Raw genomic sequence first — 19,179 nt, 5'->3', positions numbered from 1 at the left:
ATTATTGCCCTGATGGTGGGCTATTTGAGCTATTTTCTTACAGCCACTTTCTATTTTGTGAAGCTCAACAATCTTTTGCTGCACATCAGAACTATAGTCTTTGGTTTTACTCATTGTGATGGATGATTACGGGAATTTGGCCTTTGTTTTTCCTCATACTCCTGTGAAACACGTGAAGACGTCATTGCTGGACAATTTCATGTTCCTAGTCACCCTGAAAAAACCCCCGTAAATATTAATGGGAATATACTTCACTTAATCAGAGATATTTTACTCATAAGAATTTCTAGGTGAACACCTATTTCATAATGTGATTTTCCCCCTACTTTCAATTGCTTTACACTTCAATGAAAGGTTAGATTTTTGTGAATTTTTTGAATGAAAGATCAAAAGGATAAACAATAGATTTATTTTCACATCCGCCTTTGCTCATATTTACCAAGGGTGCCAATATTAGTGGAGGGCACTGAACATTTTGCCAAAGATATTGTACATTTATTATCTGGACGCATGCATGGTGAATCATTTGGGGAGAACAAATGACATCGGTGAAGGACATCAGACAAATAAATGCTTTGGAGAGCATAAAATGATCAGGGGCCTGTACCATGATGGTAGTTTAACAAACTCAGGGTTACAGGATTAGTTTAGAGTTGACAAAACCAAACCAATCTATTTGGGCTTTGTGTGTCCCATGATGCTTATCATCAGCTTTCTCTGTCAACTCAGGCTTTGATCCTGAGTTTAGGAGTTTAGCTGTGACATCAGTAGCGAACAGCCAATCACAGGCTGTGGATCAGTAAAACTGAGATTCACTTCTCACGAGAGAAGCAGCAAGATTCATTTCTCTCTTTTGTAGAATATTACATGATTGAAAAATATTAAGAATTTAAACAAATTTACACAGCAATAAAAGAGCTGTCAATAAAAGAGTACAACTTAAAGAAAATATTCACTACGTCAATGCAAGTAAAAGTTATGAAGTTAGTTTAGTTGATATATAGAGAATTGAGTAATGTAGTAATTCTTATAGCTTTATTTATTGATTTTAAAGCTTATTTGAATGACCTTTGTATAGGCTATTTATATTAATTTTAACTATGTGCCTATTAATGATTGATTGAATAAAATTATACATGTGTAATTGAATACGGTATAATAATTACATAAATTATATCTAAATCATTCAAAATTATTATTATTATTATAAATAAGCATTGTTAAAAGCCAGACACTTTAGTCTTTAATAGCCATTTGCTATAGTGACCTTTAATTTGGAGTAGAAACAGGGGGAGTGGCTTTATTGCATCAGAGGTGTGTCACTTTGCTCACAGCTGATTGGTCCAATTTCAGTTTGCGATCTCTAATCCAGAACATAACCTGCCCTGGAGCAGGTTAGCCGTGGAGCGTAAGTTACTTTGGAGATGAACACTGATAAAAGCCAAACCACTTTAATGGTACCTAAAACCCAGGATTAGCACAAACTAAGCTTAAACATATCTGGCTAGCCAGCTAAACTGGCTTCATGGTATAGGCCCCAGGTCCCACACATTTATCTGTCTTTATTTTGCATATTTATTTATTTTGGTCATTGTTGGTTATTGGTATAATGTAGATAGCTGATTTCATTAACAGAGGTGGACAGTAACTATTTACTTGAGTAGGCCTACTGTACGTAAGGAATAATTGACGACGGGCCGTTAAATTATTAGAAAAATATTTTTCTAATAATTCAACAGCCCGTCGTCAATTATTCCGCTTATACTATGGTTACCACACCTAAAGACATCGATCCGATGATATATTTAAAAGGATTTGTCCGGTTTTTGTACTTAAATCGCTACTGTATAGTATTCAAACATAGGCTACTCGCCTTGTTTTTCATCTGGACTGTCTAATACTGTCGCCGCCCAGTTATTGAACGTTTTATATTCACCGTGAATATAAAACATTTAATGTAGGAAAATCGTCTGTCATGTTGTTTTTTTAGTCCTGTAATTTCCGTTATTACAGTTAACTATGCGAAGTGATATGGAACTGTAAAGCGGTCAAGAGAGCTGCCTGGAACTACGTTCGCTGTGCGTTTCCCAGAAAATAATTGCACACCTCAGAACGTTCATCAGCCAATCCGATTAAAGCATTCAACGCCCCCCCCCAACATTTTTTGAACACTGATCAGTCGATAGCGAAATGGAAGAAGGCGGATCCTCTGCGCACTGTGTGCACCCAATGGCCATACTTAGAAAGTATAGGTTTCAGTTTTCTGAAAAGATTAAAGATTTGTTTAGTTGGCGTACACGTGATGAATGTCTCATAAAATGTTCAAAAATGTAAATGTCTGGGAGTAAGAGAAGAGTAAACAGTTGGGGGAATATCAGATGTGTATCAGTGTATTGGATTCGTGCATTCTGCCATAAAGTGTCAGCAGCTTTGTAAAGAGCTTTGTTACTTTTATACAAGTATTTAAATTAGTTTAATGTAGTCGTTTGCTAGCATGTCAGATGGAGCATCACTGACTGGCTTAAACCACCATGGTGGCATAATGTGAATTTATACAACAATGCAACGATAGTAAAATAATGCATTGACATAAATGAAATTTACTTTTGATACTTAAGTGCTTTTAAAAACAAATACTTCTGTACTTTTACTTAAGTAAAAATCTGTTTTTAGAACTTTCAGAGTAATATTTGACTAGTAGTACTTTTACTTTTACTCAAGTAATAGAGTTGTGTACTTGGTCCACCTCTGTTTAGGATAATGACATTAAATATCTGTGTGCGTTTATCTTCAGTGACATCAACACTCAAGGACAATCAATGTAGACAGTCTGATGCTATTTTTAAACAAACTTTGTTTAGTGAGTTAAAGTGTGACTTTGTGCAAACACGTCACATACTGTGCTGAGAATCACGTGGGTGCATGACTTTAGTGCACTTTGTACTCGGATGAGAATCTGCAAACAGGAAAAATTCAGTGGGCTAAAAATAGTGAGCAGCTTTAGGATGATATGTGCTCCTCCAGTCCTGATTGTCGCTCCATCTAATATTTTTGTATGATTGATCATTCAACAACTGATTTTAGCTCTCTCTGCTTGTTTCTCATTTCAATCTTTTTTCGTGCATAATATAAAAATCTATATTTAATGTCCATGTTGTTATCATAGTCACGATTTGTTTCAAATAAAGTCAGAATGAAATGGAAGTTGTGATCTTTCATATTGTGACGTATATCAGAGGCCTTGTTTACACCTGCTATTAAGATGTGTTTTGGTCGATCGGATCACCATTGGATGAATGCTAAATATTGGTGAAAACGGGCTCTAAACCGCTTTGAACTTTTGACCACTTCCAGAGGTTGTTGAGAATGCATTCAACCGGATTGCTTTCGTAGTGTGAACGCTCATGTGGTCGAACAGCCACAAAAGACCATGAAGGCATAAAAGCGTAAACATTATGGGAAGTATGCTAGCCAGTCGGATTTAAACTTTGTCGGCTAGAGACCTATACGTTTGGTTTCAAGATGAAGCACACTGTTCTCTCACCCTTCCTGATTTCTAACACACACTCACAGCGTACGGCGTGGGTTCGGCTATCGGAGCAGAAACTTATGCTTTCCGTCTTCTCTGGTCAGGTTCATATGTAAATTGCACAAGCTTATTTTGTCCATTAGATCAAAAGATCTGAAAATGACCGTATATTTACCCGCCCATAGAAATCAGGACAAAAGTGGTTAAAAGTAGACAAAAGGGACGGATTAAAGGAACACACCGACTTTTTTGGACTTTAGCTTATTCACCGTATCCCCCAGAGTTAGATAAGTCCATACATACCATTCTCATCTCTGTGCGTGCCATAACTCTGACTGGAGATAAACGGCTCCATCTATCCTACTTCTCAATAAGTGACAAAATAACACCAACATTTTCCAATTTACATGTTGTGATGTGTGTAGTTACATCATGTACTAAGACCGACGGAAAATAAAAAGTTGTGATTTTCTAGACCGATATGTCTAGGAACTATACTCTCATTCCTGCGTAATATGTGACAAATAAAACTCTTGAATCTTGAATCTAATAATCCATGAACTTTGTGCCGTACCAAGGGTGCAGCGGCGCAATGGTTATGTTGACGGAAGTTAGCCTATTTTCAGGCGCTGTGTAATATCTTTGCGCCGCTGCACTCATGGTACGGCAGCAAAGTTCCTTGATTATTACGCAGGAATGACAGTATAGTTCCTAGACAAATCTGCAACTTTTCATTTTCCGTGTCTTTGTACACGATGTACACTATACACTATTTAAATTATACACATCACAACATGTAAATAGGACAATGTTGGCGTTATTTTGTCACTTATTGAGCAGTAGGCTAGCTGGAGCCGTTTACCTCCAGTCTTTGTGCTAAGCTAGGCTAGCGGTGGGTGCGTCAGAGAGTTATGGCATTGTAGGACCGCTGAATTCGCTCCAAGGATCGGTAGCGAACCGCGGTGAAGGTCGCTTGCGCGTTCGTGTTTCAGCTGGGCAAAATGGATTTGATTATAATATTCTTTATCTGACTCCATTTATCATAGTTGTCGAATTTAGAAGAGAATGCCAACTGGTTGTTTGGTCTTTTATATTTGATAGTTAATCATACATTTAATAATTCCGTTTTAACCCTTTGTTGCAATTATACCGTTCCATATTGGAGATAGTTAATAATTACAGATTAATTCAGAAAGGATCAAAATGTAACAATTTATTAACAATCAAGTAAATGTAAAATGTCAATTACATAATAGACAGGAATCTCTTTTAAATGGAAACACAAATTCTAGTTATGGTTACACTTAAAATAGTTTCAAATGGAAGTAAACTTAAACCCTTAATTGTACTCAGTGGGCCTAGCATAGAATGTTACCTGTGAGATAGAGAGAGAGAGAGAGAGAGAGAGACAGTACGTTTACATGGACAACAATACTCCGATATTAATCTGATTAAGACCATACTCTGATTAAGAAACTACCATGTAAACAGCGATTTCTAATTACCTTAATCCGGTTAAAGCCATACTCGAATTAAACAAAAATCGAATTAAGACATGTGGAGTATGCCTGTTTTAGTCGCATTATCTAAGTGCATTGTAGACATGTACACACCTTAATCTAACTATTAACGTCGTGAAGGAGTTTCCGCCGCGTTTTGTGACAGGTCACACACACACACACACACACACACACACACACACACACACACACACACACACACACACACACACACCAGGCAAGTGCAGAGGGGGGGGGCTTTGGGGGCTCGTATCAAAAGTATATAAAGTGCCCCTCTAAACAATCATCAATAATATTGTGACAAATAAAACAGAATTTGAATTATAATTAATATAACCGCACGTACAAAACAATGCGCTTAAATTCCCGTTTATCTTTTACTTATATCTTTCAGTCTGAAATGTCGTTGCCATGACGTTGCTATGGTGCGTGACTGCGTGTCTTGCTCATAGACCGTAAAAACTCTGCTCACTCGGACACGGCCTGCTCTATTTTTTTTTTCTTTGTGTTGCAATAATGCTCATTTTAAAAGTAAAATACGATCATTTTGTATCTGTAATCCCAGATTCATATTTGTCTGCTTACAACAGCGGTCGGGAACCTCTAGGCTTGCGAGCCATATGCCATTCAGTGAACGCTTGTGGCTCGATGGCAGAAAAAAAACAATCCAAACAATCACGATTTTGAAACCTTTTCATCACATTTTCATAATTTATCAAAACTATTATTCGAAATGTAGGCTGTCAAGAAGGAGGCAAGAGTGTCTCTTAAAAAAACCTGAAAGACAATATTTAATATTACACAAAATAAAACTATATATATATATATATATATATATATATATATATATATATATATATATATATATATATATATATATATATATATATATATATATATATATATATAATATCATAATATCATAAAAAAAGTATAAAAATCACTCGTTTTTATAAAGTCACACTGTCCAACAGCGACACCCGCGGGTAAAGTTACAGTGGGTTGCCTGAGCCCATTGATTTGAACACACCCACGAAAGTCGCGCTATGATTGGACCCCGGACAGCGTAGCGTGGCATGGGGACGTAATGACGTACCATTAATCAAACTATGTTCTGTAACATGTAAAACGGGAACATGAACGTAATATTCTAAAAGCAACTCATGTAAACACCTTAATCAGATTATTGCCTTATTCAGAGTAAGGTCAATAATTAGATTACTGCTGTCCATGTAAACGTAGTCAGAGAGAGCGAGAGCCAAGGAGCAGCTCTCTCTAGAGAAAGCAGAGAATCAAAAGAGAAAGAGCTACAGTTGAAATCCTCTTTTATCCTCCTCCCTGATGTCACCAAACTCAAATATGACTCATTTAAAACTGACCAATCAGACCAAACCATGAGATGTTTGAAAGGAACTTCTCCCACTGTACCAAAGGTGTGAAAAGCATTTGGCCGGCAAGCCATTCTTTTGTCCTTAAAGCTACACTGTGTGATATTTTCCCCCATCTAGTGGTTAAAAGGTATATGACCATCCAGTGAATATTAGTTTCTGTTCCTCTCAATTCCGATTTCGTTTGAACTCCTATAGTGGCCGATTTAGCCCAAGATTAACATGGCTCGACCTCGTCCACATTCGACACGGTGCCATCGAGTGTTAAAACGCAAAGGCGAAGCTTGAATTTACGGGTATGTCCCTCTTTGGCTAATGTACTTTCAAGATGGAGGGGCAACATGGCGACCGGCATTCGAACCCCTCACCCGTATGTATTTTCAATGGCATATTAAAAACTTACGAGAGTACTTTATTACTTGAAAGAAGTAAATATACATTAATGAGCACATATATTTTTGAAAGAACTAAGTGTTTTTAGCTAAGAATAGACTAAAAAAAAGTTACTCAGTGTAGCTTTAAAAATTCCAAATGGCCCTTCTGATGGGGTTAAGGGGGGAAGGGGTTGAGTCAATTTGAAATATCTTGGTCACGACGATGGCTGCTAACAGTAAAGCAGATGATTTTGTTCTATTTCAAATATCTTTGATTATTTTCCACCTTACAGCACGCACGGAGATGAGAATGGTATGTATGGACTTATCTAACTCTAGGGCAGGGGTGTCCAATCCTGCTCCTGGAGGGCCACTGTCCTGCAGAGTTTAGCTCCAACCCCAATTAAACACACCTAATCAAGGTCTTACTAGGCATACTAGAAACTTCCAGCAGGTGTGTTGAGGCAAGCTGGAGCTAAACTCTGCAGGACAGTGGCCCTCCAGGACCGAGTTTGGACACCCCTGCTCTAGGGGATACGGTGAATAAGCTCCCAAAAAGTCGGCGTGTTCCTTTTAAACACCAGGTGTAAACGGGCATGTGTCTCCCTCGCACTTGTGATACGATCGACCAAAACGCATCTTAATACCACACTCTAAAAAAAATCCGTAAAAATAGGGCACAACGTACTGTATTAATTTAACGGAAATTTTCCGTATTTTTTTAACAGGCGTTTTACCTGTATTTAGAATTTTGAACTTCATTGTTTTCTATCTTAGGGTTAACGGAAATGTCTGTAAAATTACTGGACAATGTCCAGTGCGTTTTACATAATTTTACGGGATTTATTTTTTACAGTGCAGGTGTAAACAGGGCCTTTTATCTTGTCCTAACTACACGCAACGCGATAAGATTCCAGTGACAAGTCTGTCCACACCAGACGTGACGCGACTACGAGATGATAAATCAATCAACAACCACAGCCAATCAGAACAGCGTGTGGGCGGGCTCTCGCGGCAAGTCCACGGCACCAGAGATTAAAGGCGGCATGAAATCAAATTTTACAATTCGTATTTTTATATTAATATTGTAGTGTTTACTATAACTGATTTATCTGTGCACTTCATTATTTTTAAAAAATTCATTTACTCTTATAATCTTTAATCAAATATGTTAACTTTCCCTCCCCCATGAAACGACCTCTCTTCTCCCCTGGTCATGTGCTATGGCGTGAGGGCGGGGTTATCGCCCCCTGTCTCGTTTCTGCACCGCCTCTCAGAAACATGTCACTGATCGTGGTTAGGAGCATTTTTCTAGGTATACACAATACCTTCTTCAAGAAGGACTTGAGGCAAAAAGAGAGAAATATATGAGAAATAAAAGCTTTTTTTTAAATGTAAAAATTACTCAATATAGTCAGACGAACAGCTTATCGTGATGACGCGCACTGAGGAATGCAGGAACGCTTATGGCGCGCCCCCCTTATAAGGGAGAGCTGAGAAAAAAGATTTACAGAAATAAAGCCATAAAAGGCTTAAAATACGTAAAATATGTAGCATAAACCAGCGAAAAGTGAGGAAATATGCTCAGTAACATTATGTAGGAAAGATTTAGAGAGAAAATACATTTATTTAAGAGGTAGATCAAGTTTTTCTCCACAACTGAGTGCAAACTTCAAATCTGCCTCCATTTTGTTAGCAACGCCCAACTTCCAACGATCCAATCAATTCCCGAAGGACGAAATCAAGCCTCGCCCTACATTTTTTCTAATTTCAGAAGCCGTTTCACTCGGATATACGTCACAATAAGGAGAAAAAGACGATCTCAACTTCCGTTTCATGCCGACTTTAATCTTGACGGCACTCGCAAGGAAATGGATAAGTAGCCTACAATAATCAAATTCACAAATATTACACCATTTAAACATGACTAAAATACATACTGAGTTACTAAAACAATCTTTGACGTAGAATATACTTGTTTGTACAGTTCTTGTTTCCATTTGTTTAATATTTTAAGATCTGAGGTAAATTATCGGTTGTTGCTTTTAGTACGACTACGTTAAAAAGCTGGGAGCACTAAATGATATTCAAAGTCACATTACACACTTTTAACATTAAATAAAGCACATAAACATTATGTTTTGTGTTGTTGTTCGACGTTGGTTAGGACAAAATCTCTAATTAACATGGAAAAGATACCTTTTATCGCTTGTTGCGGTGTCACGTCGAGCCTAGTTAGGACACGGTGTTAGTGACAGACAAGAACAAATGTAGGGCGGGACTTGATTTTGTCCATGGGAAATCGATTGGATGGTTGTGGTCTGCTATTGGTGCATCTCATGTGAGTGACAGGTTTCCCCGCCCTTGTCATCAGTGAAGTCGCTGCAAGAGAGAGGGGAAGTTATGACCATGAGGAACACGAATGTCTGCCGATAATTTATAATAAATTCTGCAATATTCCATAAAAAAATAAGAATGTCCATTTTGATTTCATGGTGACTTTAATGCTTATTAATATCTGCACACTTTGCTTAGCTCGTTTGTGTGGTCACAAGTGTAGTAATATGATCGCCAACTGAGAAGTCACCAAAATAACTCTGTCTGTGACACATTCCCTACAGATCAGCATCTATGCCATTGAGTAAAGTACATGAGCAAAAGTGCATTTGGCCTCAGCCTGAATGCTCTAGATTTACACATGCTCATACACTCATACAAATCTAGGGCAAGGTTCAATCCAGGAATTCAGGCCTCAGATGATCCGTTAATGCTGGAGAAGAAGCCGGTGTCGTTTGACACTATTATAAAATATTATCAGGAATATAGTTTGTGCAGATTGTGCTGCAGCAGAGAGAATAATCGGCTACGCTTTGACCTGTTGGGTAACTTATTTAACAGCTTACTAAACCAAGTGTGTAGGCTAACCAAATATTCAAGAATGAGGGGACTACATGCAAAGGTTTTAAAGGTATAGTTCACCCAACAACAAACATTTTTTTTGTCTGTCATCGTTTACTTAGCCTCGTTGTTTCAACATTGGAGGTTTCAGACGATTTAAACCATCTTTAAATGTCAGTTTCATTGCATGAAGGCACACCACCACGACAAAAGAGAAACACTAGTTTCATTACAGATCAGTAGTTTAGCATTAGTTTATCGATGCTGGATTAATGGAAGACATTACACAGTGTTAAGAAGAAAATCAAGCCTTTTTAGGTCTCGCAGTCCTAAGCGTGAATAAAACATGAGAGTAATATGAATCAGGTTGAGCAGGGAACGGCTTGAATATCCGCGCATCAGTCTCAGGACGAACAGCTGACCGTCTGTGTATCATCCGCACACAGTGCGCGGATCACCCACTGATCACGCTCCGATGCGCTCTCCTCATTGGCTAACGCTCCGCACACCTTTGTCGACGATTGGCTGGAGATGAAACCACGCCCACAAGGGCCCCGCTCGGTTTTCTGAAATATGTGAATGAATCGAAGAGCAGAAACAGTATTTATCATAATGAGACTGTCACAACAATAAACGAGAGATATAATACAGCATCAGTATGTCATCTCTATCTGAAATTGTAAGTAAACTATAATTTTCCGCAGATGATCAATATTAATCTGTTAATGAGATGCAGATATAGGCGAATGCTTTCTTTTTTTGTTGTTGCTCGATTTCTATTATATTTATTTAATTTGTGTTTATTAAATGCTGATTTAGAATAACATTAGTTGATGTATATTGAAGGGAATTAATTGATCTATATATATTTTTTATTATAAAACTATCTTGATTTATTAAAATGAAACATTATTATTATATAAAGAATATTTTTAAATAATATAACAGTCCTAAAGTATTACATTTGGTCTTTTTACTTTGTGAAGTTATGCAAATTGGCAATTTTACAATTATAATCTCTTCCATATTATTATGTCATATGTTTATGATATTGTATAATTTGTCCTACTTTGACATCTAGCAGTGTGTGACGTGTACAGACACAGACAGGAGACATTCAGAAGCTGTGGACGCCCTGATATCCATGAACATTGACTGGGAGGCCGTAAATATCCGGAAGAGGGAATTTCGGCCCTTGACACCTCCCTCTGATGCCTGTGAGGATTCAGTGTGTTCTGCTGATTTACACCAGTCGTCCTTTGTGAGTGAGACAGAGGTGAATCACAGACAGATACAGGTCATATTTCAGCTCAATATCACACAAAAAATAGTATTTAAATTAAAAATATGCATTTTTACCCCCACAATTCTCAATACTACAATACAAAAAACAAACAAAAAAAAAAAAATATATATATATATATATTTGTATTGCATTTAATTTAATATTTTTTTAACTACCTTGATTTCAAGAAATTATTATATAAAGAATACTGTATAATTATGTAATAAACTATTACATTTGGTAGGTAATAAATTATAATCTTAATCCTATACTTCTTTCAGTATCATCATTTCTTTATACACATATTAAAGATAATAATAAAATATAAAAGTTAACATCTAAACGATTGCAGTAATTAAAGTTGGGCTTAATGTAGGGATGCATGACATATTGGCCATCATATCGGTATCGGCCGATATATGTTCATTTTTAATGTTATCGTTATCGGCCCGATATGAAAATGTATTATTTCCTTCAGCACTGTTCGCCATTATGGTTTTGATATATGATTGTAATCACTTCAAAAAAGGAAAATACGGTTCAGTGCAACATGTGCGGCGCAAGTCTATCATATAGGCTAAATAAAATTATAAAGAAAACAATAGAATTGTGTGCTTGGTACATGGATATTAATGGTGAGACTTTTGTTTTTGTAAACAGGCTCTCAAAAAAAAAAAAAAATTTGATTTAGATTTTTCGGCCGATATATCGTATATCTGTAGCCTGACGTCGTCATACTCAGATTGTAGTCAGAATATGAGTCTGATACGGCTCCATTGGGCTGTGATTATGAGGCGTGTCTTAACCGAACCAGGAAAGAAAATGCCTCTGCACTCAATTGGATAGACCTACAACCAATCAGAGCAACGGAGCGACACATAGTTGTCAACAGAACTCAACTGCACGCACGCTGGAAGAAGTAGAAGAAGAAGAAGATTAGTGTAAACGATCTTTGCCGGTGTTGTAAAAATAATGTAAGGATATACAGAGTACTTACCAACTCGATCATAATTTCTGAGAGAAATAGTGAAGGTGAATGCATACGAACAAGTTCTCCGTTTAGGATTAGAACGATTTCAACCCAAGACGTGAATGATTACGTCACTGTTGATCATCTGTCCATCATCGTATAAAGCCCGCCCTGACAATTTGATTGGTCCGAACAGCTCTAGTTCAAGGAAAGTATCTCCACAACGGATCAAGTCCAGACCGAACTTCCCGACCTCAAATGTTGTGGGCGGGGCTAAGTTCAGCTGGCATCCAGGCGAGTCTATCGGCTTTCAAATATAAAGAATTATCGGTATTGGACAAATTTTTCATATCGGTGCATCCATACAGCTTAATGGCACAAATAATGGAAAATATATAAGAATCTAAAATACACAATATGACCTGAATGTGTTTTTGTGAGATTTAGGCCCCGTCCACACAGAGACATGTTTAGCTGTATACGTTAACATTTTGTACTGTATCAGCATTTCGTCCACACGGATCCGGCGTTTTGGGAGCATGAAACCGATATTTTTTGAAACCGGGTCCCAGAGTGGATAAATCTGAAAACGACACCCTTGCGTTTTCGTGGGTACAGCCAATCCGTATATTTTGTGAAAAGGTTTTGTCATCACACCACGTCCTGCGTGGGGAAGACTAGAAGGGATACAACTGGGCATTGGGCGCACACCAATATTGCGTCATTTAAAGGGTTAGTTCAACCAAAAATGAAAATTCTGTCATTACTCACCCTCATGTCGTTTGACACCCGTAAGACCTCCGTTCATATTCGGAACACAAGTTAAGATATTTTTGTTGAAAGCTGATGGCTGAGAAAGGCTTCAGATAGGCCTCCATTTGCATTCAGTACATTTACACTCCCAAGACCCATAAAAGGCACTTAAAACGTCGTTACAAAGTCCATCTCACCACAGTGACTCTACAATAATTTTACGATGCGACGACAATAGTTTTTGTGCGCAAAAAAAAATCTAAATAACACCTTTATCCAACTTGTTCTTGTCTTCCGTGTGTGCCTCCACGACGCATGCGCGAGAATATGACGCAGATCCGCCGTTCGGACACATGACCCAGAAGCGATTTGTTTACAAGCGGAGGAAGACGCGTGTATCTAAGCTGTTGAATTCTACATTGATTGTGCTTTAGGTCTCGGCGTAGTTCTCAAAATGGGGTTAAAGTGTGCATTTCATGGATTCCCGAACGCTGGCGCTACGTCATATTCTCGCGCATGCGTCGTGGAGGCACACACGGAAGACAAGAACAAGTTGGATAAAGGTGTTATTTTGATTTTTTTTGCGCACAAAAACTATTGTCGTCGCATCGTAAAATTATTGTAGAGTCACTGTGGTGAGATGGACTTTGTAACGACGTTTTAAGTGCCTTTTATGGGTCTTGGGAGTGTAAATGTACTGAATGCCAATGGAGGCCTATCTGAAGCCTTTCTCAGCATCAGCTTTCAACTAAAATATCTTAATTTGTGTTCCGAAGATGAACGGAGGTCTTACGGGTGTCGAACGACATGAGGGTGAGTAATTAATGACAGAATTTTCATTTTTGGGTGAACTAACCCTTTAATGACTGTATTTTCATTGTTGTATCGGTAGGTTTAGGGTTGGGTAGGTGTAGGCGTTAATTAAACACATCTGGTAAGTAGCACATTTATTTACTGCTATTTTATTGTGAGATTTTGCCTCACTTCCTACCATTGCTGTTCCCCTTCTAGCCACAACTCTTCTTCTCTGTTTTTAGTGTATTTCTGTGGCAGAATTACAGCGCCACACACTGGCCTGGCATGTGTACTACATCGTTTTGAGCCGCTTTCAGTGCTCTCATGTGTACGCAGATATTTCTTGAAACGAGGAGAAAAAGATTGGATAGGGAAAGCTCTGGCTTCGTGTGGACCTTAGTCATACATTTCAACTGCATGCTGAATAACCAATATACATTCTTAAAAATAAAGTTACAAATGTTTTTTTTGTTGTTGCAAAGAACCATTTTGGGTTTTATAAAGAAGTTTCAGTGAACAGTTGAGGAACATCTGAATAATCTAAAGAACCTTCCTCCACTATAAAGAAGATTTTTTGTGGAACGGAAAGCTTCTATAAATGTTAAAGGTTCTTCATGAAACCTTCAATGCAGATAAAGAACCTTTGTTTTTATGGGTAAGGTAATCAGGGCAATCACTTGTATTAGCAAAGTAATATCAAGAAACATTCATGAATTGGTTGTTGTGTTATTTCAGGCAGTGTCGTGCATGACTCCACCATACAGTCCCGACTGTGACCAGCACCAGGGGTCAGGGGTCACCAGATCTCAAGCCATCAGTGTGATCCGCCACACGTCAGACGCACTGAGTCAGAGCGCCAGTGACTCCGCAATAAACCCTCAGCCTCTCAGATCTGATCCCCCATCAGCCCCTGCTGCAATGGTGTCCGATTCTTCTTCTGGAAGCATGCCATCAGTTTCAGTCTTCCAGATGCTTCCACTCACTCAATCCTTTACTGGTTCAGCAAACGTTTGTCAAGGGCCTGTGGTTTTTGTGGCCGGTCTGATGGCCAAAGGTTCAGTAGTGGTAATTCTACCCCCTAAACAAACACCTTCATGCGGTTTGAAGTTTACCGCCATCGCTCCCGCTCCCGGCCACAACTCACCCACAAACAGACCGGCATCCGAAGCCTCTCCGTCCCGGACTCGTGACCATGTCTGCACTCACCCGCACTGTGGGAAAACATACTTCAAAAGCTCCCACCTGAAAGCACACATGAGGACACACACAGGTAGAGAGAATGATTTTTCTCCTGCACTTTAATTCAGTTTACAGTAGTGGCCAAAAGTGATGTCCAGAATAGGAAATCTGACCCCTTGATTTTGTAAGGATATTGCATAGATGTGCATGGAATAAATACTTTTATTTGTGATAATGCAATGAAACATGCCAAATGTGTCCAACGAAAGAGAGAACCAACGAAATATTGATAACTGATTAAGTTGTCGTCAATTTATCATTTTTCCTGAGCTTGTATTGAGCTTTTATTTTTGCAAAGTAAAAAAACAACAACCTGTTGCTGTTTTTTTTTTTTTAGATAAATACCTTAATCAAATTTAGTTTTTCTTTTCCCTCATATTCAAAATATAAAATATTGCCCTCATATTTTGATGGTTTAATTTAACTTTTAGGGTCATTAAAAACAAATATCCCCTCCGGACCTCACTTTTGGACAATACTATATGTATTTAATATTTAACTTAATGTGATGCATATTTGTCAGTCACCCATGAATTTTATATGCAATTCATACACATACAATTTTTTACATATATACACTGACAGGTGAAGTGAATAACACAGCACCTGTTAGTGGGTGGGATATATTAGGCAGCAAGTGAACATTTTGTCCTCAAAGTTGCTGAAGAAGCAGGAAAAATGGGCAAGCGTAAGGATTTGAGTGAGTTTGACAAGGGCCAAATTGTGATGGCTAGACGACTGGGTCAGAGCATCTCCAAAACTGCAACTCTTGTGGGGTGTTCCCGGTCTGCAGTGGTCAGTCTCTATCAAAAGTGCTCCAAGGAAGAAACAGTGGAGAACCGGCGACAGGGTCATGGGCGGCCAAGGCTCATTGATGCACTTGAGGAGCGAAGGCTGGCCCGTGTGGTCTGATCAAACAGACGAGCTACTGGAGCTCAAACTGCTCAAGAAGTTAATGCTGGTTCTGATAGAAAGGTGTCAGAATACACAGTGCATCTCAGTTTGTTGTGTATTATCACTTACCTGGGGAACATATGGCACCAGGTGCACTATGATTATCCTCTTTCAGCAGATAATGCGCCGCCACAAAGCAAAAATGGTTCAAAAATGGTTTGAGCAGCACAACAACGAGTTTGATGTGTTGACTTGGCCTCCAAATCCCCCAGATCTCAATCCAATCGAGCATCTGTGGGATGTGCTGAACAAACAAGTCCGATCCAGGGAGGGAAAAATTTTCACTTGCTGCTCAATATATCCCACCCACTTACAGGTGCCGTGATGAAGAGATAATAAGTGTTATCCACTTCACCTCTCAGTGGTCATAATGTTATGCCTGATCGGTGTATATATATATATATATGGTTTGCATGATTTAGATCAGTGCTTCTCAAGCAGATTTTACATTGGGCAAAGTTGGGTTTACTGTATATTTCTTCTCCCACCAGGTGAGAAGCCGTTCAGGTGCTGCTGGAACGGCTGCTTGAGGCGCTTTGCCAGATCTGATGAACTTTCACGTCACCGCCGCACACACACGGGAGAGAAGCGTTTCGCCTGCCATATTTGCCACAGTCGCTTTGTGCGTAGCGACCACCTGGCCAAACACACACGCCGTCATCTAACAGCCAGGAGAACACCGGTGTGGCAGAGGGAGGTTTGCCATCTCAACAGCATCAACACTCTCTGTCGCACCCTGCAGCCTTTGGCTCCCAAGACTGACAGCTGACAGACTCAAACAAGGATACATCCTCATGGATCCATCTGTACAAATATAAAAGTTGGAATAATAAAGATGTTTTTTATGCTTCTGAAAGAAGTCTCTTATGCTCACCATGGCTGCCTTTATTTATTTAAAACTACAGTAAAATCAGTAATTTTGTGAAATATTATTACAATTTATAAGTGTTTTCTATGCAAATACATTTAAAAATGTAATTTATTCCTGTGATCAAAGCTGAATTTTCAGCACCATTACTCCAGTCTTCAGTGTCACATGATCCTTCAGAAATCATATTCATTTAAAAAATAACACTTGCTTTTTGCAGTTTAATCACATGCCTGTTTTTTTGACTAGTTAAAAATATGTCAGCAAGAGACAACTCAACTATATCCTACTGGGACCCAGACAAAAAAGTTTTTTGAATTTAGTATTTTTTCATATCATTACATTGTTTAGAGCATAAGAAACAAATGAAAAAAAAAATTTTTTTTTTGAAAAATTATATTTTATTCATATGTTGTGCTATATCCTCTGTAGTTGAAACCAGGGGCCCGTTTCAGAAAGGAGGTTAAATGAAAACTCTGAGTATGTTAACCCTGAAATAAGGGAAACTCTGGGTTTTCTGTTTCAGAATGGGAGGTATGTCAAACCTGAGAAAGCAGGGTAAGTCAAGCCCGTTTCTGAAAGAGAGGTAACTTATACTCAGAGTCAGTTACCAGGGCAACTTACTCTGTGAACCTAACCTGGTCAGGAGCAGGTTTTCTTCGGTAAACCCAGAGTTTATTTCAGTCTCCTCCCCTTTTTTAAAGCACCAGCGGTGTTTAAATACTGAATTCATTCATTCAAACGCCACAAATGCTTTTCTTACTTTTTTGAGTATTTTGGTCATATTTCAAGTACAAATATCAAACAATTATACATTTATTCTAAATCTAAAGTAAGCAAAGTTTACTTAAAAACAAATTAAATTATCTGCCACTTGACAAAAATACAAAGTAAGAAAAGCATTATTTGCAGGAAAATTCATTCATTGCTCATATTTTCATCATGGGGACACTGTCAAAGTGACAAAAATGGCATGTCCTTTTATACAGGATCCTGACGTTCACTTCATAAACCTCTAGAAGTATCCTAATAATTAGAAATTCCAGTGGTTGGACGCATTGATGACACTCATATTCCCATCATCACACTTTCTGAAAACGGATTATGGAATGGAAGGATGCTGCCAGATGGTAGTACGAGATATACGCCATAACCACCACCAGCTGTTAAATACATTTATTTACATACAAATGCTTTATTCTTTTTCCTGTTGGATGCTAATATTCTTCCTCCATCTCCTCTCAGGCTGGTCTGAGTAGAAGTCAAAGGTTAATGTCATTACCCTAATTAATAAATGTAACAGGTGGGATTAGAGAACATTTCATTATGTGGAAAGAGCATAGACCCTTTTCACATTTCTGGGTTTCCGAAGCTGAAGTCGTAGTTGGGTTAACTTTTATAGCGGTGAATGAAAGAATACATTAAAGATATATTTTTGTGTCCCCATTTGCTCAAATAGCAAAAGAAAAACTCCACAATAGTGATTTAACAACTTTCAAAAATAGGGGAAAAATAGAGTGAGATTGATAACGGAAGTGAAAAGAGAGAAAAAAATTTAATTTTCACCATCAACTCCCATAGACGCTGTATTAGAAACACCCTCACAGCAGCAGTAACTGTTTTTTTGTAATTTGATGCAAAAGTAATATAATACAAAGTATTAGTGTTATAAATGTACATACATTAATATATATATATATATACACATACATACATACATACATACATACATACATACATACATACATACATACATACATACATACATACATACATACATACATACATACATACATACATACATACATACATACATACATACATACATACATACATACATACATACATACATACATACATACATACATACATACATACATACATACATACATACAACTTTGCAGGTTTACGATATTGATGACTGTTATGTGGGAAAAGCTGCTGCACACTAGACACTGAATGATATTTATTTAATGTCAAATGTTTGTAAAGTCATTAAACCTACACCACTGATCAGTGACCTACACCCATGAACATTTTATGCTTAAAGCTTTACCTGATTTAATCATTTTTATTTTTAGCTGCTGCCACATTCTTTTTTTGCCTTTTGATACCACGAAAATTTAATTAAATTAAAATTATTAAGAATTAAACTTACATATTGACCAGGAAGTATGCAAACATCTTTTTGTTGGGTGCTGTTGCCATGGTGAATCGTAATTTCGGAGCTCCGTTTTCATAGTTGGAGTGCATGTGCTTAACTCAGAGTCAGTCTACTCAGAGTTGATTGAACGACCTCAATTCAGCTGTTCTGAAACCCAAAACTCAGAGTTTCCCATCTCAGAGTAAGTCAACTCAGAGTTCAGGTTTAAACTCAGAGTTGGTTGAACCTCCTTACTGAAACGGGCCCCAGGACTCAGTTGTTCAAAAAATAAAATGACGTGAAATTGCATGTATACGCAAAAATAATGGCATTTATTGTTAATTCACCAATCAATTTTTAGGTTTCAGGTTTTTTTTTAACCAAACTTTGTTTAAAGATGATTCTGAATGGTTATGAACGACATAACGAAATGCATTGATATACCATTTTACTTTATGCAATA

At 37.9% G+C, this 19,179-nt stretch overlaps 1 protein-coding gene across 3 annotated transcripts; it reads left to right on the top strand.

Annotated features, from left to right (window-relative positions):
* The first annotated feature begins 10,269 nt into the window (after positions 1–10,269).
* On the top strand, positions 10,270–16,577 carry klf10 (Kruppel like factor 10). Of its 3 annotated transcripts, none has more exons than XM_079837834.1 (4): positions 10,270–10,388; positions 10,791–10,985; positions 14,248–14,782; positions 16,197–16,577. In XM_079837834.1, the coding sequence occupies exons 1-4, from the start codon at positions 10,368–10,370 to the stop codon at positions 16,472–16,474; spliced, it is 1,029 nt and encodes a 342-aa protein (XP_079693960.1). In that variant the 5' UTR covers positions 10,270–10,367; the 3' UTR covers positions 16,475–16,577. The 3 variants fall into 3 exon arrangements, with proteins under 3 accessions (XP_079693960.1, XP_079693961.1, XP_079693962.1); XM_079837835.1 differs by having other exon boundaries at positions 10,299–10,388; positions 10,791–10,970; XM_079837836.1 differs by having other exon boundaries at positions 10,328–10,388; positions 10,794–10,970.
* Positions 16,578–19,179: the final 2,602 nt, after the last annotated feature.

The sequence above is a fragment of the Gobio gobio genome, assembly GCF_949357685.1.
Source record: "Gobio gobio genome assembly, chromosome: 15".
In the NCBI taxonomy this organism is placed as follows: domain Eukaryota; kingdom Metazoa; phylum Chordata; class Actinopteri; order Cypriniformes; family Gobionidae; genus Gobio; species Gobio gobio.
This window is presented reverse-complemented; position numbering and strand designations above follow the sequence as displayed.

Bases quoted from the DNA above. Each gene is read 5' to 3' on its own strand.
- klf10 (XM_079837834.1), top strand. From the start codon at position 10,368: ATGTCATCTCTATCTGAAATT. The intron at 10,986-14,247 runs GTGAATCACAGA...GTGTTATTTCAG, and splicing joins CCTTTGTGAGTGAGACAGAG to GCAGTGTCGTGCATGACTCC. The intron at 14,783-16,196 runs GTAGAGAGAATG...TTCTCCCACCAG, and splicing joins ACACATGAGGACACACACAG to GTGAGAAGCCGTTCAGGTGC.